The following is a 24,572-nucleotide window of genomic DNA, read 5'->3' on the forward strand; positions in this document are numbered from 1 at the left end:
CAGGTAGAGGGGGAAGGGGATTAAGGGTTATGGAACCCGGCAGGTAGAGGGAGAAGGGGATTAAGGGTTATGGAACCCGGCAGGTAGAGGGAGAAGGGGATTAAGGGGATTAAGGGTTATGGAACCCGGCAGGTAGAGGGAGAAGGGGATTAAGGGTTATGGAACCCGGCAGGTAGAGGGAGAAGGGGATTAAGGGTTATGGAACCCGGCAGGTAGAGGGAGAAGGGGATTAAGGGGATTAAGGGTTATGGAACCCGGCAGGTAGAGGGAGAAGGGGATTAAGGGTTATGGAACCCGGCAGGTAGAGGGAGAAGGGGATTAAGGGTTATGGAACCCGGCAGGTAGAGGGAGAAGGGGATTAAGGGTTATGGAACCCGGCAGGTAGAGGGAGAAGGGGATTAAGGGTTATGGAACCCGGCAGGTAGAGGGAGAAGGGGATTAAGGGTTATGGAACCCGGCAGGTAGAGGGGGAAGGGGATTAAGGGTTATGGAACCCGGCAGGTAGAGGGGGAAGGGGATTAAGGGTTATGGAACCCGGCAGGTAGAGGGAGAAGGGGATTAAGGGTTACGGAACCCGGCAGGTAGAGGGAGAAGGGGATTAAGGGGATTAAGGGTTATGGAACCCGGCAGGTAGAGGGAGAAGGGGATTAAGGGGATTAAGGGTTATGGAACCCGGCAGGTAGAGGGAGAAGGGGATTAAGGGGATTAAGGGTTATGGAACCCGGCAGGTAGAGGGAGAAGGGGATTAAGGGTTATGGAACCCGGCAGGTAGAGGGAGAAGGGGATTAAGGGTTATGGAACCCAGCAGGTAGAGGGAGAAGGGGATTAAGGGGATTAAGGGTTATGGAACCCGGCAGGTAGAGGGAGAAGGGGATTAAGGGTTATGGAACCCGGCAGGTAGAGGGAGAAGGGGATTAAGGGTTATGGAACCCGGCAGGTAGAGGGAGAAGGGGATTAAGGGGATTAAGGGTTATGGAACCCGGCAGGTAGAGGGAGAAGGGGATTAAGGGGATTAAGGGTTATGGAACCCGGCAGGTAGAGGGAGAAGGGGATTAAGGGGATTAAGGGTTATGGAACCCGGCAGGTAGAGGGAGAAGGGGATTAAGGGTTATGGAACCCGACAGGTCGAGGGAGAAGGGGATTAAGGGTTATGGAACCCGGCAGGTAGAGGGAGAAGGGGATTAAGGGGATTAAGGGTTATGGAACCCGGCAGGTAGAGGGAGAAGGGGATTAAGGGTTATGGAACCCGGCAGGTAGAGGGAGAAGGGGATTAAGGGTTATGGAACCCGGCAGGTAGAGGGAGAAGGGGATTAAGGGTTATGGAACCCGGCAGGTAGAGGGAGAAGGGGATTAAGGGTTATGGAACCCGGCAGGTAGAGGGAGAAGGGGATTAAGGGGATTAAGGGTTATGGAACCCGGCAGGTAGAGGGAGAAGGGGATTAAGGGGATTAAGGGTTATGGAACCCGGCAGGTAGAGGGAGAAGGGGATTAAGGGTTATGGAACCCGGCAGGTAGAGGGAGAAGGGGATTAAGGGTTATGGAACCCGGCAGGTAGAGGGAGAAGGGGATTAAGGGTTATGGAACCCGGCAGGTAGAGGGAGAAGGGGATTAAGGGTTATGGAACCCGACAGGTCGAGGGAGAAGGGGATTAAGGGTTATGGAACCCGGCAGGTAGAGGGAGAAGGGGATTAAGGGTTATGGAACCCGGCAGGTAGAGGGAGAAGGGGATTAAGGGTTATGGAACCCGGCAGGTAGAGGGAGAAGGGGATTAAGGGGATTAAGGGTTATGGAACCCGGCAGGTAGAGGGAGAAGGGGATTAAGGGGATTAAGGGTTATGGAACCCGGCAGGTAGAGGGAGAAGGGGATTAAGGGGATTAAGGGTTATGGAACCCGGCAGGTAGAGGGAGAAGGGGATTAAGGGTTATGGAACCCGGCAGGTAGAGGGAGAAGGGGATTAAGGGTTATGGAACCCAGCAGGTAGAGGGAGAAGGGGATTAAGGGGATTAAGGGTTATGGAACCCGGCAGGTAGAGGGAGAAGGGGATTAAGGGTTATGGAACCCGGCAGGTAGAGGGAGAAGGGGATTAAGGGTTATGGAACCCGGCAGGTAGAGGGAGAAGGGGATTAAGGGGATTAAGGGTTATGGAACCCGGCAGGTAGAGGGAGAAGGGGATTAAGGGGATTAAGGGTTATGGAACCCGGCAGGTAGAGGGAGAAGGGGATTAAGGGGATTAAGGGTTATGGAACCCGGCAGGTAGAGGGAGAAGGGGATTAAGGGTTATGGAACCCGACAGGTCGAGGGAGAAGGGGATTAAGGGTTATGGAACCCGGCAGGTAGAGGGAGAAGGGGATTAAGGGGATTAAGGGTTATGGAACCCGGCAGGTAGAGGGAGAAGGGGATTAAGGGTTATGGAACCCGGCAGGTAGAGGGAGAAGGGGATTAAGGGTTATGGAACCCGGCAGGTAGAGGGAGAAGGGGATTAAGGGTTATGGAACCCGGCAGGTAGAGGGAGAAGGGGATTAAGGGTTATGGAACCCGGCAGGTAGAGGGAGAAGGGGATTAAGGGGATTAAGGGTTATGGAACCCGGCAGGTAGAGGGAGAAGGGGATTAAGGGTTATGGAACCCGGCAGGTAGAGGGAGAAGGGGATTAAGGGTTATGGAACCCAGCAGGTAGAGGGAGAAGGGGATTAAGGGTTATGGAACCCGGCAGGTAGAGGGAGAAGGGGATTAAGGGTTATGGAACCCGGCAGGTAGAGGGAGAAGGGGATTAAGGGTTATGGAACCCGGAAGGTAGAGGGAGAAGGGGATTAAGGGTTATGGAACCCGGCAGGTAGAGGGAGAAGGGGATTAAGGGTTATGGAACCCGGCAGGTAGAGGGAGAAGGGGATTAAGGGTTATGGAACCCGGCAGGTAGAGGGAGAAGGGGATTAAGGAGATTAAGGGTTATGGAACCCGGCAGGTAGAGGGAGAAGGGGATTAAGGGGATTAAGGGTTATGGAACCCGGCAGGTAGAGGGAGAAGGGGATTAAGGGGATTAAGGGTTATGGAACCCGGCAGGTAGAGGGAGAAGGGGATTAAGGGGATTAAGGGTTATGGAACCCGGCAGGTAGAGGGAGAAGGGGATTAAGGGGATTAAGGGTTATGGAACCCGGCAGGTAGAGGGAGAAGGGGATTAAGGGTTATGGAACCCGGCAGGTAGAGGGAGAAGTGGATTAAGGGGATTAAGGGTTATGGAACCCGGCAGGTAGAGGGAGAAGGGGATTAAGGGTTATGGAACCCGGCAGGTAGAGGGAGAAGGGGATTAAGGGGATTAAGGGTTATGGAACCCGGCAGGTAGAGGGAGAAGGGGATTAAGGGTTATGGAACCCGGCAGGTAGAGGGAGAAGGGGATTAAGGGTTATGGAACCCGGCAGGTAGAGGGAGAAGGGGATTAAGGGGATTAAGGGTTATGGAACCCGGCAGGTAGAGGGAGAAGGGGATTAAGGGGATTAAGGGTTATGGAACCCGGCAGGTAGAGGGAGAAGGGGATTAAGGGTTATGGAACCCGGCAGGTAGAGGGAGAAGGGGATTAAGGGTTATGGAACCCGGCAGGTAGAGGGAGAAGGGGATTAAGGGTTATGGAACCCGGCAGGTAGAGGGAGAAGGGGATTAAGGGTTATGGAACCCGACAGGTCGAGGGAGAAGGGGATTAAGGGTTATGGAACCCGGCAGGTAGAGGGAGAAGGGGATTAAGGGTTATGGAACCCGGCAGGTAGAGGGAGAAGGGGATTAAGGGTTATGGAACCCGGCAGGTAGAGGGAGAAGGGGATTAAGGGGATTAAGGGTTATGGAACCCGGCAGGTCGAGGGAGAAGGGGATTAAGGGGATTAAGGGTTATGGAACCCGGCAGGTAGAGGGAGAAGGGGATTAAGGGGATTAAGGGTTATGGAACCCGGCAGGTAGAGGGAGAAGGGGATTAAGGGTTATGGAACCCGGCAGGTAGAGGGAGAAGGGGATTAAGGGTTATGGAACCCGGCAGGTAGAGGGAGAAGGGGATTCAGGGGATTAAGGGTTATGGAACCCGGCAGGTAGAGGGAGAAGGGGATTAAGGGGATTAAGGGTTATGGAACCCGGCAGGTAGAGGGAGAAGGGGATTAAGGGGATTAAGGGTTATGGAACCCGGCAGGTAGAGGGAGAAGGGGATTAAGGGTTATGGAACCCGACAGGTCGAGGGAGAAGGGGATTAAGGGTTATGGAACCCGGCAGGTAGAGGGAGAAGGGGATTAAGGGGATTAAGGGTTATGGAACCCGGCAGGTAGAGGGAGAAGGGGATTAAGGGTTATGGAACCCGGCAGGTAGAGGGAGAAGGGGATTAAGGGTTATGGAACCCGGCAGGTAGAGGGAGAAGGGGATTAAGGGTTATGGAACCCGGCAGGTAGAGGGAGAAGGGGATTAAGGGTTATGGAACCCGGCAGGTAGAGGGAGAAGGGGATTAAGGGTTATGGAACCCGGCAGGTAGAGGGAGAAGGGGATTAAGGGTTATGGAACCCGGCAGGTAGAGGGAGAAGGGGATTAAGGGGATTAAGGGTTATGGAACCCGGCAGGTAGAGGGAGAAGGGGATTAAGGGGATTAAGGGTTATGGAACCCGGCAGGTAGAGGGAGAAGGGGATTAAGGGGATTAAGGGTTATGGAACCCGGCAGGTAGAGGGAGAAGGGGATTAAGGGTTATGGAACCCGGCAGGTAGAGGGAGAAGGGGATTAAGGGGATTAAGGGTTATGGAACCCGGCAGGTAGAGGGAGAAGGGGATTCAGGGTTATGGAACCCGGCAGGTAGAGGGAGAAGGGGATTAAGGGGATTAAGGGTTATGGAACCCGGCAGGTAGAGGGAGAAGGGGATTAAGGGGATTAAGGGTTATGGAACCCGGCAGGTAGAGGGAGAAGGGGATTAAGGGGATTAAGGGTTATGGAACCCGGCAGGTAGAGGGAGAAGGGGATTAAGGGTTATGGAACCCGGCAGGTAGAGGGAGAAGGGGATTAAGGGTTATGGAACCCGGCAGGTAGAGGGAGAAGGGGATTAAGGGGATTAAGGGTTATGGAACCCGGCAGGTAGAGGGAGAAGGGGATTAAGGGTTATGGAACCCGGCAGGTAGAGGGAGAAGGGGATTAAGGGTTATGGAACCCGGCAGGTAGAGGGAGAAGGGGATTAAGGGGATTAAGGGTTATGGAACCCGGCAGGTAGAGGGAGAAGGGGATTAAGGGGATTAAGGGTTATGGAACCCGGCAGGTAGAGGGAGAAGGGGATTAAGGGGATTAAGGGTTATGGAACCCGGCAGGTAGAGGGAGAAGGGGATTAAGGGTTATGGAACCCGGCAGGTAGAGGGAGAAGGGGATTAAGGGTTATGGAACCCGGCAGGTAGAGGGAGAAGGGGATTAAGGGTTATGGAACCCGGCAGGTAGAGGGAGAAGGGGATTAAGGGTTATGGAACCCGACAGGTCGAGGGAGAAGGGGATTAAGGGTTATGGAACCCGGCAGGTAGAGGGAGAAGGGGATTAAGGGTTATGGAACCCGGCAGGTAGAGGGAGAAGGGGATTAAGGGTTATGGAACCCGGCAGGTAGAGGGAGAAGGGGATTAAGGGGATTAAGGGTTATGGAACCCGGCAGGTAGAGGGAGAAGGGGATTAAGGGGATTAAGGGTTATGGAACCCGGCAGGTAGAGGGAGAAGGGGATTAAGGGGATTAAGGGTATGGAACCCGGCAGGTAGAGGGAGAAGGGGATTAAGGGTTATGGAACCCGGCAGGTAGAGGGAGAAGGGGATTAAGGGGATTAAGGGTTATGGAACCCGGCAGGTAGAGGGAGAAGGGGATTAAGGGGATTAAGGGTTATGGAACCCGGCAGGTAGAGGGAGAAGGGGATTAAGGGGATTAAGGGTTATGGAACCCGGCAGGTAGAGGGAGAAGGGGATTAAGGGTTATGGAACCCGACAGGTCGAGGGAGAAGGGGATTAAGGGTTATGGAACCCGGCAGGTAGAGGGAGAAGGGGATTAAGGGGATTAAGGGTTATGGAACCCGGCAGGTAGAGGGAGAAGGGGATTAAGGGTTATGGAACCCGGCAGGTAGAGGGAGAAGGGGATTAAGGGTTATGGAACCCGGCAGGTAGAGGGAGAAGGGGATTAAGTGTTATGGAACCCGGCAGGTAGAGGGAGAAGGGGATTAAGGGTTATGGAACCCGGCAGGTAGAGGGAGAAGGGGATTAAGGGTTATGGAACCCGGCAGGTAGAGGGAGAAGGGGATTAAGGGTTATGGAACCCGGCAGGTAGAGGGAGAAGGGGATTAAGGGTTATGGAACCCGGCAGGTAGAGGGAGAAGGGGATTAAGGAGATTAAGGGTTATGGAACCCGGCAGGTAGAGGGAGAAGGGGATTAAGGGGATTAAGGGTTATGGAACCCGGCAGGTAGAGGGAGAAGGGGATTAAGGGTTATGGAACCCGGCAGGTAGAGGGAGAAGGGGATTAAGGAGATTAAGGGTTATGGAACCCGGCAGGTAGAGGGAGAAGGGGATTAAGGGGATTAAGGGTTATGGAACCCGGCAGGTAGAGGGAGAAGGGGATTAAGGGGATTAAGGGTTATGGAACCCGGCAGGTAGAGGGAGAAGGGGATTAAGGGGATTAAGGGTTATGGAACCCGGCAGGTAGAGGGAGAAGGGGATTAAGGGTTATGGAACCCGGCAGGTAGAGGGAGAAGTGGATTAAGGGGATTAAGGGTTATGGAACCCGGCAGGTAGAGGGAGAAGGGGATTAAGGGGATTAAGGGTTATGGAACCCGGCAGGTAGAGGGAGAAGGGGATTAAGGGGATTAAGGGTTATGGAACCCGGCAGGTAGAGGGAGAAGGGGATTAAGGGTTATGGAACCCGGCAGGTAGAGGGAGAAGGGGATTAAGGGGATTAAGGGTTATGGAACCCGGCAGGTAGAGGGAGAAGGGGATTAAGGGGATTAAGGGTTATGGAACCCGGCAGGTAGAGGGAGAAGGGGATTAAGGGGATTAAGGGTTATGGAACCCGGCAGGTAGAGGGAGAAGGGGATTAAGGGTTATGGAACCCGGCAGGTCGAGGGGGAAGGGGATTAAGGGTTATGGAACCCGGCAGGTAGAGGGAGAAGGGGATTAAGGGTTATGGAACCCGGCAGGTAGAGGGAGAAGGGGATTAAGGGGATTAAGGGTTATGGAACCCGGCAGGTAGAGGGAGAAGGGGATTAAGGGTTATGGAACCCAGCAGGTAGAGGGAGAAGGGGATTAAGGGGATTAAGGGTTATGGAACCCGGCAGGTAGAGGGAGAAGGGGATTAAGGGGATTAAGGGTTATGGAACCCGGCAGGTAGAGGGAGAAGGGGATTAAGGGTTATGGAACCCGGCAGGTAGAGGGAGAAGGGGATTAAGGGTTATGGAACCCGGCAGGTAGAGGGAGAAGGGGATTAAGGGTTATGGAACCCGGCAGGTAGAGGGAGAAGGGGATTAAGGGTTATGGAACCCGGCAGGTAGAGGGAGAAGGGGATTAAGGGTTATGGAACCCGGCAGGTAGAGGGAGAAGGGGATTAAGGGGATTAAGGGTTATGGAACCCGGCAGGTAGAGGGAGAAGGGGATTAAGGGGATTAAGGGTTATGGAACCCGGCAGGTAGAGGGAGAAGGGGATTAAGGGGATTAAGGGTTATGGAACCCGGCAGGTAGAGGGAGAAGGGGATTAAGGGTTATGGAACCCGGCAGGTAGAGGGAGAAGGGGATTAAGGGGATTAAGGGTTATGGAACCCGGCAGGTAGAGGGAGAAGGGGATTCAGGGTTATGGAACCCGGCAGGTAGAGGGAGAAGGGGATTAAGGGGATTAAGGGTTATGGAACCCGGCAGGTAGAGGGAGAAGGGGATTAAGGGGATTAAGGGTTATGGAACCCGGCAGGTAGAGGGAGAAGGGGATTAAGGGGATTAAGGGTTATGGAACCCGGCAGGTAGAGGGAGAAGGGGATTAAGGGTTATGGAACCCGGCAGGTAGAGGGAGAAGGGGATTAAGGGTTATGGAACCCGGCAGGTAGAGGGAGAAGGGGATTAAGGGGATTAAGGGTTATGGAACCCGGCAGGTAGAGGGAGAAGGGGATTAAGGGTTATGGAACCCGGCAGGTAGAGGGAGAAGGGGATTAAGGGTTATGGAACCCGGCAGGTAGAGGGAGAAGGGGATTAAGGGGATTAAGGGTTATGGAACCCGGCAGGTAGAGGGAGAAGGGGATTAAGGGGATTAAGGGTTATGGAACCCGGCAGGTAGAGGGAGAAGGGGATTAAGGGGATTAAGGGTTATGGAACCCGGCAGGTAGAGGGAGAAGGGGATTAAGGGTTATGGAACCCGGCAGGTAGAGGGAGAAGGGGATTAAGGGTTATGGAACCCGGCAGGTAGAGGGAGAAGGGGATTAAGGGTTATGGAACCCGGCAGGTAGAGGGAGAAGGGGATTAAGGGTTATGGAACCCGACAGGTCGAGGGAGAAGGGGATTAAGGGTTATGGAACCCGGCAGGTAGAGGGAGAAGGGGATTAAGGGTTATGGAACCCGGCAGGTAGAGGGAGAAGGGGATTAAGGGTTATGGAACCCGGCAGGTAGAGGGAGAAGGGGATTAAGGGGATTAAGGGTTATGGAACCCGGCAGGTAGAGGGAGAAGGGGATTAAGGGGATTAAGGGTTATGGAACCCGGCAGGTAGAGGGAGAAGGGGATTAAGGGGATTAAGGGTATGGAACCCGGCAGGTAGAGGGAGAAGGGGATTAAGGGTTATGGAACCCGGCAGGTAGAGGGAGAAGGGGATTAAGGGGATTAAGGGTTATGGAACCCGGCAGGTAGAGGGAGAAGGGGATTAAGGGGATTAAGGGTTATGGAACCCGGCAGGTAGAGGGAGAAGGGGATTAAGGGGATTAAGGGTTATGGAACCCGGCAGGTAGAGGGAGAAGGGGATTAAGGGTTATGGAACCCGACAGGTCGAGGGAGAAGGGGATTAAGGGTTATGGAACCCGGCAGGTAGAGGGAGAAGGGGATTAAGGGGATTAAGGGTTATGGAACCCGGCAGGTAGAGGGAGAAGGGGATTAAGGGTTATGGAACCCGGCAGGTAGAGGGAGAAGGGGATTAAGGGTTATGGAACCCGGCAGGTAGAGGGAGAAGGGGATTAAGTGTTATGGAACCCGGCAGGTAGAGGGAGAAGGGGATTAAGGGTTATGGAACCCGGCAGGTAGAGGGAGAAGGGGATTAAGGGTTATGGAACCCGGCAGGTAGAGGGAGAAGGGGATTAAGGGTTATGGAACCCGGCAGGTAGAGGGAGAAGGGGATTAAGGGTTATGGAACCCGGCAGGTAGAGGGAGAAGGGGATTAAGGAGATTAAGGGTTATGGAACCCGGCAGGTAGAGGGAGAAGGGGATTAAGGGGATTAAGGGTTATGGAACCCGGCAGGTAGAGGGAGAAGGGGATTAAGGGTTATGGAACCCGGCAGGTAGAGGGAGAAGGGGATTAAGGAGATTAAGGGTTATGGAACCCGGCAGGTAGAGGGAGAAGGGGATTAAGGGGATTAAGGGTTATGGAACCCGGCAGGTAGAGGGAGAAGGGGATTAAGGGGATTAAGGGTTATGGAACCCGGCAGGTAGAGGGAGAAGGGGATTAAGGGGATTAAGGGTTATGGAACCCGGCAGGTAGAGGGAGAAGGGGATTAAGGGTTATGGAACCCGGCAGGTAGAGGGAGAAGTGGATTAAGGGGATTAAGGGTTATGGAACCCGGCAGGTAGAGGGAGAAGGGGATTAAGGGGATTAAGGGTTATGGAACCCGGCAGGTAGAGGGAGAAGGGGATTAAGGGGATTAAGGGTTATGGAACCCGGCAGGTAGAGGGAGAAGGGGATTAAGGGTTATGGAACCCGGCAGGTAGAGGGAGAAGGGGATTAAGGGGATTAAGGGTTATGGAACCCGGCAGGTAGAGGGAGAAGGGGATTAAGGGGATTAAGGGTTATGGAACCCGGCAGGTAGAGGGAGAAGGGGATTAAGGGGATTAAGGGTTATGGAACCCGGCAGGTAGAGGGAGAAGGGGATTAAGGGTTATGGAACCCGGCAGGTCGAGGGGGAAGGGGATTAAGGGTTATGGAACCCGGCAGGTAGAGGGAGAAGGGGATTAAGGGTTATGGAACCCGGCAGGTAGAGGGAGAAGGGGATTAAGGGGATTAAGGGTTATGGAACCCGGCAGGTAGAGGGAGAAGGGGATTAAGGGTTATGGAACCCAGCAGGTAGAGGGAGAAGGGGATTAAGGGGATTAAGGGTTATGGAACCCGGCAGGTAGAGGGAGAAGGGGATTAAGGGGATTAAGGGTTATGGAACCCGGCAGGTAGAGGGAGAAGGGGATTAAGGGTTATGGAACCCGGCAGGTAGAGGGAGAAGGGGATTAAGGGTTATGGAACCCGGCAGGTAGAGGGAGAAGGGGATTAAGGGTTATGGAACCCGGCAGGTAGAGGGAGAAGGGGATTAAGGGTTATGGAACCCGGCAGGTAGAGGGAGAAGGGGATTAAGGGGATTAAGGGTTATGGAACCCGGCAGGTAGAGGGAGAAGGGGATTAAGGGGATTAAGGGTTATGGAACCCGGCAGGTAGAGGGAGAAGGGGATTAAGGGTTATGGAACCCGGCAGGTAGAGGGAGAAGTGGATTAAGGGGATTAAGGGTTATGGAACCCGGCAGGTAGAGGGAGAAGGGGATTAAGGGGATTAAGGGTTATGGAACCCGGCAGGTAGAGGGAGAAGGGGATTAAGGGGATTAAGGGTTATGGAACCCGGCAGGTAGAGGGAGAAGGGGATTAAGGGTTATGGAACCCGGCAGGTAGAGGGAGAAGGGGATTAAGGGGATTAAGGGTTATGGAACCCGGCAGGTAGAGGGAGAAGGGGATTAAGGGGATTAAGGGTTATGGAACCCGGCAGGTAGAGGGAGAAGGGGATTAAGGGTTATGGAACCCGGCAGGTAGAGGGAGAAGGGGATTAAGGGTTATGGAACCCGGCAGGTAGAGGGAGAAGGGGATTAAGGGTTATGGAACCCGGCAGGTAGAGGGAGAAGGGGATTAAGGGGATTTAGGGTTATGGAACCCGGCAGGTAGAGGGAGAAGGGGATTAAGGGTTATGGAACCCGGCAGGTAGAGGGAGAAGGGGATTAAGGGGATTAAGGGTTATGGAACCCGGCAGGTAGAGGGAGAAGGGGATTTTGGGGATTAAGGGTTATGGAACCCGGCAGGTAGAGGGAGAAGGGGATTAAGGGTTATGGAACCCGGCAGGTAGAGGGAGAAGGGGATTAAGGGTTATGGAACCCGGCAGGTAGAGGGAGAAGGGGATTAAGGGTTATGGAACCCGGCAGGTAGAGGGAGAAGGGGATTAAGGGTTATGGAACCCGGCAGGTAGAGGGAGAAGGGGATTAAGGGTTATGGAACCCGGCAGGTAGAGGGAGAAGGGGATTAAGGGGATTAAGGGTTATGGAACCCGGCAGGTAGAGGGAGTTGAGACACAGATCGACCGTGATCTAATTAAATGGTGGAACAGGTTAGAGGGGCTGAATGGCCTCCTCTTCCGACACCAGCTTTCTTGTTTATCCAATACTCTGAGTCACTGCTCTGCCATCGACTATCCTCCTCTCCCATCCCCTCATCAGTTGAACAGTAAAGATGAGGGAAGGCCTGGGCTGACACCCCACTCAGCTATCAGCCAGTCAGATGCTCTGGATCGATATTAAATATTTTGAAAAGGAGTCAGTCCCATGTGGTTTGTACTCACCAGGAGCTAAAACCCTGCTGTCGCATTGATCGTTCCAACTCCGCGAGATCCGGCACCGATTTACAGGCTTCAATGTTCAAATATTTAAATATGTGGATCTTCCCTTTAGTGCAAATCTAAGAAGCATCACAGGGTGAATAAAAGAAATAAAATACAGAGTAAAACTCCCTCTACACTGTCCCCATCAAACACTCCCAGGACAGGTACAGCACGGGGGGTTAGGGTTAGGTCCCGCACAACCCGAGCCGCCTCTCGGAAATGCCCTCCGTGCCATTCCAATCGGCGCGGAGGGGTTTCCTGTACGGGCTGCTCCTGCACACTCTCCACTTCCTCGCCCTCGTCAGCCGGCCGGACACGCCCTGGCGGTCCGCGTTGCCATCTGGCGGCGAGGGGAAACCCCGATGGAGGTCTCTCTACGCGGGAGTCTTCCCCCTTTACATCGGGGACCTGGGGTGGAGGGTGCTGCACAGAGCAGTCCCGTGCAATAGGCTTTTAAGTAGGTTCACGGACTCCCAGGCCAGCTGTACTTTCTGCGGCCTGGACGAGTCCGTGTTCCACATTTATATGGAGTGTGCGAGGTTGCAGCCCCTATTTGAGTATCTGAAGGGGCTGCTCCTCAAATTCTGGCTGCACTTCAGTCCCACGCTCCTGATCTTTGGGCACCCGGTGCGGAGGGGCTTGGGCCGGGAGGAGGATCTCCTCGTCGGTCTGCTCCTGGGCCTGGCCAAGGTGGCAATTCACAGGTCCAGGTTGCGGGCCGTCGGGGGGTCCGTCCTCCCCGATTGCCTGCCCCTCTTCCGCGGTTACGTTCGCGCCCGGGTGTCCCTGGAAAAGGAGCATGCGGTGTCCGCCGGTACGCTTGAGGCCTTCCGCGAACGGTGGGCACCGCAGGGACTGGAGTGCATCGTCGACGCCGAGAATGGCATTTTAATTTGAGTTTATTGTTTATTTATCTGTTTTAATAAAGTTATTTTAAAACTGTAAATATGTACATAAAGGGGGCCTGAGGGATAAAGGCCCCCTCGATGTGAAAAATATAAAAGGGGCCTGGGGTATAAAGGTCACCTTGTAAAAAAAAAAGAAAAAAAAAAAAAACAAAAACAAAAAAAAAAAAACAGGGTTAGATACAGAGTAAAGCTCCCTCTACACTGTCCCCCATCAAACACTCCCAGGACAGGTACAGCACAGGGATTGGCTGCTCTCTGATTTGGGAGCCTGAGTGTTGAGAGCCTCAACGAGGTGCAGCTGACAGTGCTGGTGGCAGTTGGAGGTTGCAGAGGTGGAGAGAGGAGCTACACTGAGCAAGGGAGAGCTTCTACAAACAAGCAGAGGAAAACTCCAACAACAATCACCTTTAAAAGAGAAGAAAGTGACATTCTTTTTTTTGTTGGAAACAAGGCTTTGTCTGGAGGTGGGTGCTGAACACCAGTAATTTACTTTGGACTGTTGGGGGAGGAACAAGTGGCTGGAACAACAAGGGGTGGGGCTGCCAATTCAACAGGAATCTGTGCTGCTGCAAAAGCACACAGGAAAGCTCCCTCCCCACCCCAATTGCCAAGCCTGGGTCAGCTGAAGCTGCCCAGCTAAACAGACGGAAGGGGATAGATAGTGCCTGGGCAGCTTCAGCTGACCCAGGTGAAGACGACTCCCCCAACCAGAAGACCGGAAGACCAACTTCAAAGACTGTTTTAAGTGTACTGTGAGCACCACCTCCAGAAAGCAAGTCATCCCTTCCAGCCTGCCTTTGCCTCTCCTCTATTACCTCAGCCTCTCCACTAATCTGTTGTTTGTTTGTTTGTCTTTACTACACATTCAATATTTTCAGTTAAATCGCTGATATTTGGTGTGCAAGTCCACAATTTGGGGTGGGTTTAGCTCTTGGACCCATGGCAAGCCCTTCATCACCGGTGGCGGGGCCCTCTACTACCTACGCAGCTGCAGCTTCTGTGGCTGCCCACGTGGCCCCGTCACCCTTTAAATTATTGACATGCAGCCATGGGGTGAAGAGCTATCCCCACCCCAACATGTCTATTGAGGCCTGCGTTAAGGCAATGGCCGTGGTTGTCGGCCCCTCGGCCATTGTTGCGGCCTCAAAGATGTATGGGAAGGCTGTGTTCTTTTTGAAGACCGAGCGGGCGGTGTCCCTGGCCCTGAGTAAAGGGCTCACTGTGGGGGGGACCTTCCTGCCAGTGGACCCTCTGGGGGCCACTGCGCATCGGATAATGTTGTCCAACGTCCCACCCTTCATTCCCAGTGAGCTCCTCCTCCCCCACCTGCACCATCTGGGGGAGGTGAGGTCGGGGATCACCCCAGTCCGGCTTGGTCTTCGGGAGCACAGCCTCCAACATGTCTACTCCTTCCGCCGCCAGTTATTTATGCAGCTGGCGCGGGAGGAGGACACGGAGGGCCAATTTAATGTGGAGTTCCAGGGGACGGCCTACCGCGTCTTTTGGACCTCGGACGGGGCGCGGTGCCACGTCTGCAAGGGGGTGGGGCATGTTCGGAAGAACTGCCCCAACCTCCCGGCCGCCAGCTCCACCTCGGCGGCCCAGAGTGGTTCCACAGCACCTCCTCCCACTCCCCCCGCACATCCAACAGACACCGCTCAGTCGGTTCCGGAGGCTGTGGTTTTCACAGCCTCTGGCGGGGAGGGGAGCGTCCGTCCGAGCGGAAGGAAGACGCGGGGAAAAAAGAAACATCGTGAGGCGCGTCCCCTGGACACTTTGACTCAACCCGAGCCTGAGCTCAGCCCAAAGCCCATTCCCATGGAATCCACCTGTCCCAGGGCTGGGCTCAGGCCCAGGGTGACTAAAAAAGGAAAAAAGGGTGCGGAGGCCTCTGATGACATGGAGGTCTCTGAGTCTCCGCGCCCAAGTGCGAAAAAGAGGAGAAGGCACCCCTCCACAGAAATAACACAGGGCCCTGAGGTGCAGGGCCCATCTGTTGGAGGGGAGCTGCCTCCTGTTTCTGGTCCTCAGGTGCCCCCTACCGCCACCACCAAGGCTGCAAAGTCCGGGCAGGTGCTCCCTATTCCTCAGGATGGAGGGGAGGGGATGGCCCCGGTACGTGAGGCCCCTCCTGAAGGAGTAAGTGGGGCCCTGCTTGTGGTGGGGGAGCCTGGGGAAACCGCCCATTCCACCACTGCTACTGGGTCGGGTGTCCTGAATGAAGGGGAGGGCGAGGCCCCAGAGGGTCGGGCCTCCCAGCCGGAGTCCACCACCAACCAGGAGACACCCGACCCAGTTATAACTGAGAATGCTGCCCCATCTGCTGGGCCTGTGGGTGCTGGCGGAGCGGGAGATGGCCTCCTCTCGCCGCCTCCAGTCTCGGCTCCGGCTGGTTTCCCGGAGTCCGGAACTTCTGTCTCCCCTGGACCAGTCATTGGCCTGGGGATGGAGGTGGAGGGGGGTCCTGAACCGCTGGTGCCTACAGGCTCCAGTTTCACAATAGAACCCAGAGAGGACTCCTCCGCCATCGATCCTGGGGGTGGGATCGTGACGGAGGCGGGACCAGCTGGCGCGGCCGGGACGTCCGCCCCACAGTGTGTGGTGGATGTGTCGGCCGCTGGCGGTGACGACCCGGAGGAGGATGGGGATTCGGTGCGGGGCACGGAGGATGATCTTGATTCCATCGCCAGTGAGGTGGTGGAGTCCCTCGTGCCTCCCACCGAATCTCCTCTCATCCCCACGGCGGAACTCCGGGATTTCCTCGCGGCTTGCAGGGGTTGCCGCAATAAAGTTCAGCTGGCCCTCGACCGTTGGTCGAATCTGGCGCTGATCATCCAGTCCGTCCGTGCCGCCCTTAAGATAGCGGGCAAGCGCGCGGACGTGAAACTGGTTGAGAGGCGCCGTTTTAATGTGTTCCTCAATGGGTTGCTGGGGGAGTGGAGGGCCAGGTGCACTTCCACTCCCTCCTCACAGTGAGCTGTTGGTGACGGGTTTTACGTACCTTTGACATGAAGATAACCATAGCCAGCCTCAACATCAACGGCAGCAGAGGGGCTCACCGCAGATTTCACAATCTCTCAGTCCTCAGGGAAGGGAGATACGCGGTGAGCTTTCTGAAGGAAACCCACACCGTTCCGGGAGACGAAGCCACCTGGCTCCTGGAGTGGCAGGGTGGGGTCTACATGAGTCACCTCACCCCTATTTCTAGTGGGGTGGCTATCTTGTTGGCCCCGACTTTTCAGCCGGAGATCTTGGGGGTCAAGGAGCTAGTGCCGGGCCGCTTGCTCCACCTCGCCGTTCGCCTGGGTAGCGTGCCGCTCCACTTTGTGAACGTGTACGCGCCCAGGCCCGGCGCTTTGCAAGCGCGCTTCTTTGAAGAAGTGTCCGCTCTCTTGAGCTCCATCGATAGCGGCGAGTGCATCATCCTCGGGGGGGATTTTAACTGCACCCTCGAGGTGGGGGATCGCTCCGGTCCCCAGCGCGGCCAAGCGTCGGTGGAGAAGTTGAGGGGACTGATCAGCTCCCTTAACTTGGTGGACGTCTGGCGGAATCTCCATACCGACTCCAGCGCCTTCACGTGGAGGTCTGGAGGAGGGGGGTCGCGAATCGACCGCCTCTACATTTCGCAGGCGTACGTCTCCCGCGTTTCAGCGGCCTCCATGCGGCTGGTGCCGTGCTCGGACCACCGCCTGGTGTGGGCGGAGTTTACTCCGCTCCGCACGCGGGCGGGGTCCGCGTACTGGCACTTTAACAACCGGCTGCTGGAGGACGTGCGATTTCGGGACTCGTTCTGTCGATTCTGGGCCGACTGGAGAAGGAAGCAGGGGGGCTTCCCCTCCTTGAGGCTATGGTGGGATGTGGGCAAGACTCACATCCGCGTCTTCTGTCAGGAGTACGCGAAGGGGTCGACCAAGAGGCGGGAAGCCGAGATCGGGCGCCTTGAGAGGGAGGTGCTCGACTTGGAATCCCGCCTCGGTCATGCCGTCGTGGACCCGGCCCTGTGGCAGGCATACAAAGAGAAGAAGGGCGCACTGAGGAACCTGCAGCTCATAGGGTCCCGAGGCGCGTACGTGAGGTCGCGGTTCCAGATCCTGGAAGATTTGGACCGCGCCTCACCCTTCTTCTACTCGCTGGAAAAATGGCGGGGGGTCCGTAAGCAGCTCGTCGAGCTGCTGGCCGACGACGGATCCTCCATCACGGATCCGGAGGGAATGGGCCTCCTGGTCCGGACGTATTACAGTGCGTTGTTCTCTCCGGATCCGTCCAGCGAGGATGCGCGCAGAGTTTTGTGGGAGGACCTGCCGCAGGTCAGCCCGGAGGGCGCCGAAGTATTGGAGGCTCCGCTCACGTTGGCGGAGCTGACTGGCGCCCTCCACCAGCTCTCGAGGGGCAAATCCCCAGGGCTGGATGGGTTGACCGTGGAGTTCCTCAGGGCGTTCTGGGACGTCCTGGGGGACGATTACGCGCGGGTCCTGGGGGAAAGCCTGGCGACCGGGGAGATGCCCCTCTCGTGGCGCAGGGCGGTCATCGTCCTGCTGCCGAAGAGGGGCGATCTCCGCCTGCTTAAAAACTGGCGTCCGGTCTCCCTCCTCAGCACGGATTATAAGATCTTTGCCCGGGCTATGTCTACCCGCCTGGGCTCCGTGCTGGCCCACATGATCCACCCCGACCAGTCCTACACGGTCCCGGGCCGGTCCATCCAGGACAACATCCACCTGGTCCGGGACCTGATCCATCTTTCCCAGAGGACTGGTCAGTCGGTCGCCTTTCTCTCCCTCGATCAGGAGAAGGCGTTCGACAGGGTGGATCACGATTACCTTTTCGGGACTCTGCGCACTTTCGGACTCGGGCCGCATTTCGTGGGCCGGGTCCGACTTTTATACGCCGCCGCAGAGTGTCTAGTCAAAGTTAACGGGTCCTTGACGGCGCCCCTTCGATTTGGGAGAGGAGTGCGTCAGGGGTGCCCCATGTCCGGCCAATTGTATACCATCTGCGTGGAGCCCTTCCTGTGCCTGCTTCGCAGGAGGTTGACGGGATTGGCTCTGCGCGAGCCGGCCATGCGGGTCGTCCTCTCGGCTTACGCCGACGACGTGCTCCTCGCAATCACAGATCCCGTTGACTTGCGGAGGATGCGCGACTGCCAGCAGACCTTTTCTGCCGCGTCCTCCGCGAGGATCAATTGGGAGAAATGTTCCGGACTCCTGGTTGGTCAGTGGCGGGTGGACTCCCTGCCGGAGGAGATGACACCTTTTGCGTGGAGCACCACGCACCTCCTCTATCTGGGAGTCCACCTTAGCCCCGCTGAGGAAGCCTGGCCTACAAACTGGCAGGAGTTGGAGGCGAAAGTCACCGCTCGGCTGGGGCGCTGGACAGGACTGCTCCGAGTGCTTTCCTACAGGGGCCGAGCGTTGGTCATAAACCAACTGGTGGCCTCCATGCTGTGGTACCGGTTGGTCACTTTGGCCCCGCCCCCTGTATTTGCCACCAAGATCCAGAAGAAACTCGTCGATTTCTTCTGGGGCAAGAGGAAACACTGGGTCTCTGCCGCGGTCCTGAGTCTCCCGATCGAGGAGGGCGGTCAGTCGCTGGTGTGCGTCCGCACCCAGGCTGCGACTCTCCGCCTTCGGACCCTGCAGAGATACCTGTACGTCGAGCGTCCTCCCAGATGGTGTGCGCTGGCGACGTATTTTTTCCGCCAGTGTCACTGCCTTCAAGACGACACGCAGCTCCCGGTGGAGTCCGTTAGCCGCGCCTCTCTGAGGGAGTTGCCTGTCTTTTACCGGGATCTTTTCCGAGTCTGGAACATGGTCGCCTCCAGTCAGGGCGCTCCCCCGCCGGCGGAGGAGAGCGCCTCAGCTGTCCGGGCGGCCGAATCCGGGGACGGTCCGGCGGGCGGAGGAGTAGCCGAAACCCCCGGGACGCCCCTCACTGCGGGTAGCGAGGGGGCTCGGGAGTGCGGAGCGATCCCGGCCGAGCTGACCCCCGCTCGGCCGGAACTGCTCATCGGACCCAGGCCCCGAAACCCTCCTCGGGAGCCGGTCCCGCACAACCCGAGCCGCCTCTCGGAAATGCCCTCCGTGCCATTCCAATCGGCGCGGAGGGGTTTCCTGTACGGGCTGCTCCTGCACACACTCCACTTCCTCGCCCTCGTCAGCCGGCCGGACACGCCCTGGCGGTCCGCGTTGCCATCTGGCGGCGAGGGGAAACCCCGATGGAGGTCTCTCTACGCGGGAGTCTTCCCCCTTTACATCGGGGACCTGGGGTGGAGGGTGCTGCACAGAGCAGTCCCGTGCAATAGGCTTTTAAGCAGGTTCACGGACTCCCAGGCCACCTGTACTTTCTGCGGCCTGGACGAGTCCGTGTTCCACGTTTATACGGAGTCTGCGAGGTTGCAGCCCCTATTTGAGTATCTGAAGGGGCTGCTCCTCAAATTCTGGCTGCACTTCAGTCCCACGCTCCTGATCTTTGGGCACCCGGTGCGGAGGGGCATGGACCGGGAGGAGGATCTCCTCGTCGGTCTGCTCCTGGGCCTGGCCAAGGTGGCAATTCACAGGTCCAGGTTGCGGGCCGTCGGGGGTTCCGTCCTCCCCGATTGCCTGCCCCTCTTCCGCAGTTACGTTCGCGCCCGGGTGTCCCTGGAAAAGGAGCATGCGGTGTCCGCCGGTACGCTTGAGGCCTTCCGCGACCGGTGGGCACCGCAGGGACTGGAGTGCATCGTCGACGCCGAGAATGGCATTTTAATTTGAGTTTTTTGTTTATTTATCTGGTTTTAATAAAGTTATTTTAAAAATATAAGTGTGTATATAAAGGGGGCCTGAGGGATAAAGGCCCCCTCGACATATAAAAAAAAAAAAAACGGGGTTAGATACAGAGTAAAACTCCCTCCATGTTTACCTGTGCGGGCGGTGATTGTAATGGATTGTTGTCCAGTAAGATATTCTGGAGGTGGCGGAGGTGTCTGTAACAAACGGGAATCCGTGTAACTTTGTTGCAGGAGAAGTCGAGACGAACGAGCGGGAGCTCAGAAAGTTCTGGAAGGAACAAGGAAACAGTACTTGTGTTAGTCTGTTCTTCACACACCGGCACTACCATGGGTTTGCAATCCAGAGTCACAGCGGAGCAGATTCCACCCCATCCCCAATTCATTACACAAGCCTCTCTGCGAGTCTCAGAGAAGTTATTCAACTCTGGAGGCAACACAGTCCAGACTAATCCTGACTTGCACTGCCCACTGTTGGTTGCTGTCGGAGGGTCAGTACTGAGGGAGCGCCGCGCTGTCGGAGGGGCGGTACTGAGGGAGTGCTGCACTGTTGGAGGGTCAGTACTGAGGGAGCGCTGCACTGTCGGAGGGTCAGTACTGAGGGAGTGCTGCACTGTCGGAGGGTCAGTACTGAGGGAGTGCTGCACTGTCGGAGGGTCAGTACTGAGGGAGTGCTGCACTGTCGGAGGGTCAGTACTGAAGTGCCACCTTTCAGATGAGGTACTGACCCTCTGCGCTCAAATTTGTTGCTGTGTTTCCGATATCACAAAGAGTGATTCCACTTCAAAAAGAAAAAGGTCTTCATCGGCTGTAAAACTCTTTGGGACATCCTGAGGTCGTGAAAGGCGCTATCGAAATGCAAGTCTGTCTCTTTTCAGTTCAGCACTCAATCCCAGAATCAATGGCAGAGAATCAGAATGAGAGTGTTTGCAGCTTTCACTAACTATCTGTAATGAGGGTGTGAGGCGGCTCCTCAGCCTGGCACTGACCTTCTGGGAGAGTGACCAACTGATTCCGTCGCATGTTCAGATCTCGCAGTGACTCCAGGTTCCCGATCTGTGAAGGCAGGGTCTGGATCTCGTTACAGCTCACGTCCTGGACAGTGAAACAAAATTCCACAGTAACTGACACAGAGTCCAGTCGGAGAGAGGCTGCCATGGGTGCAGTACCTGGCTCTTGCCACCAGGGGTCCCCTCACTGCCCTCGGTGTTCCCCCCCCCCCGGCAACCCACAGCCATAAACCCAAGCTTGGTGTCACTAACCTCTGCTTTCCACCTCCTCACTCCCCCTGTGGCCCAGGGTCCTACCCCTGATGCCCTGCACTGTGCACGTTGGCTACCGTGTGCGTACGAGCCCAGATACAGGAGGGTGAAGCCCAGACACTGTACGCCCTGAGTGTCAGCTGCTGATTTAAGGAACAGGCACAAAGACAGAGGTTTCACTCTGTTGGAGCCTGCAAACCAGGCCCAGCCCGGCCAGGCCAGGCCTAACTATCACCAGTCAGTGCGGCCCAGCGTCCTGGTGCATGAAGAGCTCCCTAGCCTCAGCTGGGTCAGTGTGTACCCCCGCTGCACTCCCGTTACTGTTGGCTTTCCACTGAATACTCTTCGGTCTACTCTCAGTCAGTCGTGTTTATGACATTCCCGAAACATTCCCCCCTCCAATCCCCAACCCAAGCTTGGGGGAACGGCGGGGCTGAGCCATGGCCCTGGTGAGGGAGAGGGGATTGGCAGCACAGGCTGGGTCCATACTCCCAGCAGTGAGCAGAGCCAGAAGGATCAGGCATCAACCACCTTTCACACACACACACACACACGAGCATAGGCGCACACACACGCACAGGAGCATAGGCACACACGCACGCACAGGAGCATCGGCACACACACACGCACAGGAGCATAGGCGCACACACACGCACAGGAGCACAGGCGCACACACACGCACAGGAGCACAGGCGCACACACACGCACAGGAGCACAGGCGCACACACACGCACAGGAGCACAGGCGCACACACACGCACAGGAGCACAGGCGCACACACACGCACAGGAGCACAGGCGCACACACACGCACAGGAGCACACACACACGCACAGGAGCACAGGCACACACACACACACACAGGAGCATAGGCGCGCGCACACGCACAGGAGCATAGGCACGCACACAGGAGCATGCACACGCACAGGAACACACGTGCAGGCTCAAACATACTCAATGCTGCAGCAGGACATCAGACTGTTTCCCTTCCCAGAGCTGGGGGATGAGGAGGGGGGAGTTGGGGGTCAGACAGCAGCAGTGACCTGAGCTCAGTTCCCACCCTCGGCTGCACAGTGACCCTCGGTAAGTGAACCTACCAGCTCTCGGAGATGTCTGAGGCAGCCAATGTCTTCAGGCAGTGATGTGAGCTTGTTGTTACTGGTGATGAGTACTTTCAGGGGCAGGCAGCACAGGTAGGCGGGTAACACACACAGCTGGCTGCGACTGATGGGGAGAGAGAGACACAAAGAGAGATAAGAGTCTGTCACCATACTGATACAAACCCAAACCCACCCAACATGGTCCTCACCCACAGCCCAGAGTCACTGGACAGTGATCAGGAGCAGGAACCCTGGCTGATTTCCCCCCTCTCTCTCTCTCTAACCCAGGGGTCACTGGACAGTGATCAGGAGCAGGAACCCTGGCTGATTTCCCCCCCTCTCTCTCTCTAACCCAGGGGTCACTGAACAGTGATCAGGAGCAGGAACCCTGACTGATTTCCCCCCCTCTCTCTCTCTAACCCAGGGGTCACTGGACAGTGATCAGGAGCAGGAACCCTGACTGATTTTCCCCCCCTCTCTCTCTCTAACCCAGGGGTCACTGGACAGTGATCAGGAGCAGGAACCCTGGCTGATTTCCCCCCCTCTCTCTCTCTAACCCAGGGGTCACTGGACAGTTATCAGGAGCAGGAACCCTGGCTGATTTCCCCCCTCTCTCTCTCTAACCCAGGGGTCACTGGACAGTGATCAGGAGCAGGAACCCTGGCTGATTTCCCCCTCTCTCTCTCTCTAACCCTGGGGTCACTGGACAGTGATCAGGAGCAGGAACCCTGGCTGATTTCCCCCCCTCTCTCTCTCTAACCCTGGGGTCACTGGACAGTGATCAGGAGCAGGAACCCTGGCTGATTTCCCCCTCTCTCTCTCTCTAACCCTGGGGTCACTGGACAGTGATCAGGAGCAGGAACCCTGGCTGATTTCCCCCCCCTCTCTAACCCAGGGGTCACTGGACAGTGATTGGCAGCAGAAAGCGGTCTCTTGGAAACGCAGAGTGAGCATAGAGTGGGGGAGGGGGAGGGACGAGGAATAGAAAGTGAAATGCTAATCGGAGAGAGAGGGGGGCTGGGGTAAGGGGTGAGCAGTTACTATGATAAAAACCACAGAATTGTTACAGTGCAGAAGGAGGCCATTCGGCCCATCGTGTCTGCAGCAGCTCTCTGAATGAGCAATTCACCTAGTGTTATTCCCTCGCCTTCTCCCCATAACCCTGTACATTCTTGCTTTTCATATCCCAGTCTAATTCCCTTTTGAATGCTTCAATTGAACCTGCCTCCACCACGTTCTCAGGCACCGCATTCCAGACCTTAACCACTCGCTACGTGAAAATGTTTTTCCTCTGTCACTTTTGCTTCTCTTACCAAATACTTTAAATCTGTGCCCTCTCGTTCTCAATCCTTTCACCAGTGGGAACAGTTTCTCTCTCTCTACTCTGTCCAGACCCCTCATGATTTTGAATATCTCTATCAAATCGCCTCTCAGTCTTCTCTTCTCCAAGGAAAACGCACACAAATCTTTGAACATAGGAGTAGGCCATTCAGCCCATCGAGCCTGCTCCGCCATTTAATATGATCATGTCTGATAATCCACTTCAATGCCTTTTTCCCCCACACTATCCTCATATTCCGTTATGTCATTTGTATTTAGAAATCTGTCAATCTCTGCTTTAAACATACTCAATGACTGAGCTTCCACAGCCCTCTGAGTAGAGAATTCCAAAGATTCACAACCCTCCGAGTAAAGACATTTCTCCTCATCTCTGTCCTAAGTGGCTTCCCCCTTATGTTGAAATTGTGTCCCCTGGTTCTAGACTCCCCAACCAGGGGAAACATCTTAGCTGCATCTACCCTGTCTATCCCTTTCATTATTTTGTAGGTTCCAATGAGATCACCTCTCATTCTTCGAAACTCTAGAGAATACAGGCCCAGTTTCCCCAATCTCTCTTCATAGGACAGTCCTGCCATCCCGGGAACCAATCTGGTGAACCTTTGTTGCACTCTCGATGACAATAATATCTTTCCTAAGGTATGGGGACCAAAACTGCACACAATACTCCAGGTGCAGTCTAACCAAGGTTCCATACAATTGAAGCAAGACGTCATTATTCCTGTACTCTAATCCTCTTGCGATAAAGGCTCGCATACCATTAGCTGCCTTAATTGCTTGCTGCACCTGCATGTTAGCTTTCAGTAACTTAGTGACGAGGACACCCAGGTCCCTTTGTACATCTACACTTTCTAACCGCTTACCATTTAAGAAATACTCTGCACATCTTTTCCTCCCATCAAAGTGGATAACCTCACATTTTTCCACATTATATTCCATCTGCTATGTTCTTGCCCACTCACTAAGTCTGTCTAAATCCCCTTGAAGCCGCTTTGCATCTTCCTCACAACACACATTCCCACCTAGTTTTGTAACCCATGAACTTAGAAATATTAGATTTGGTCCCCACATCCAAATCATTGATATATATTATGAACAGCTGGGGCCCAAACACTGATCTCTGCAGTATCCCACTAGTCACAGCCTGCCAATGCGAGAATGACCCATTTATTCCTACTCTTATTTGAAGATTAGATTAGTTTAGAGATGCAGCACTGAAACAGGCCCTTCGGCCCACTGAGTCTGTGCCGAACATCAACCACCCATCTATACTAATCCTATATTCCTACCAAACATCCCCACCTGTCCCTATATTCCCCTACCACCTACCTATACTAGTGACAATTTATAATGGCCAATTTACCTATCAACCTGCA

The 24,572-nt window shown here is 55.4% G+C and overlaps 1 protein-coding gene across 2 annotated transcripts in view; it reads right to left on the minus strand.

Annotated features, from left to right (window-relative positions):
• Nucleotides 1-24,572, minus strand: part of LOC137362791 (DISP complex protein LRCH3-like) — a 49,627-nt gene that overhangs the window by 16,863 nt on the left and 8,192 nt on the right. For both annotated transcript variants that reach the window (XM_068027034.1, XM_068027036.1), the window contains exons 3-6: nucleotides 21,856-21,982; nucleotides 20,488-20,593; nucleotides 19,633-19,769; nucleotides 11,792-11,907 (exon numbers count right to left, since the gene is read on the minus strand). In XM_068027034.1, the coding sequence (XP_067883135.1) occupies nucleotides 11,792-11,907; nucleotides 19,633-19,769; nucleotides 20,488-20,593; nucleotides 21,856-21,982 (486 nt within the window). The remainder of the gene's footprint in view (nucleotides 1-11,791; nucleotides 11,908-19,632; nucleotides 19,770-20,487; nucleotides 20,594-21,855; nucleotides 21,983-24,572) is intronic.

This window comes from Heterodontus francisci, unplaced genomic scaffold (genome assembly GCF_036365525.1).
Source record: "Heterodontus francisci isolate sHetFra1 unplaced genomic scaffold, sHetFra1.hap1 HAP1_SCAFFOLD_1646, whole genome shotgun sequence".
NCBI lineage: Eukaryota > Metazoa > Chordata > Chondrichthyes > Heterodontiformes > Heterodontidae > Heterodontus > Heterodontus francisci.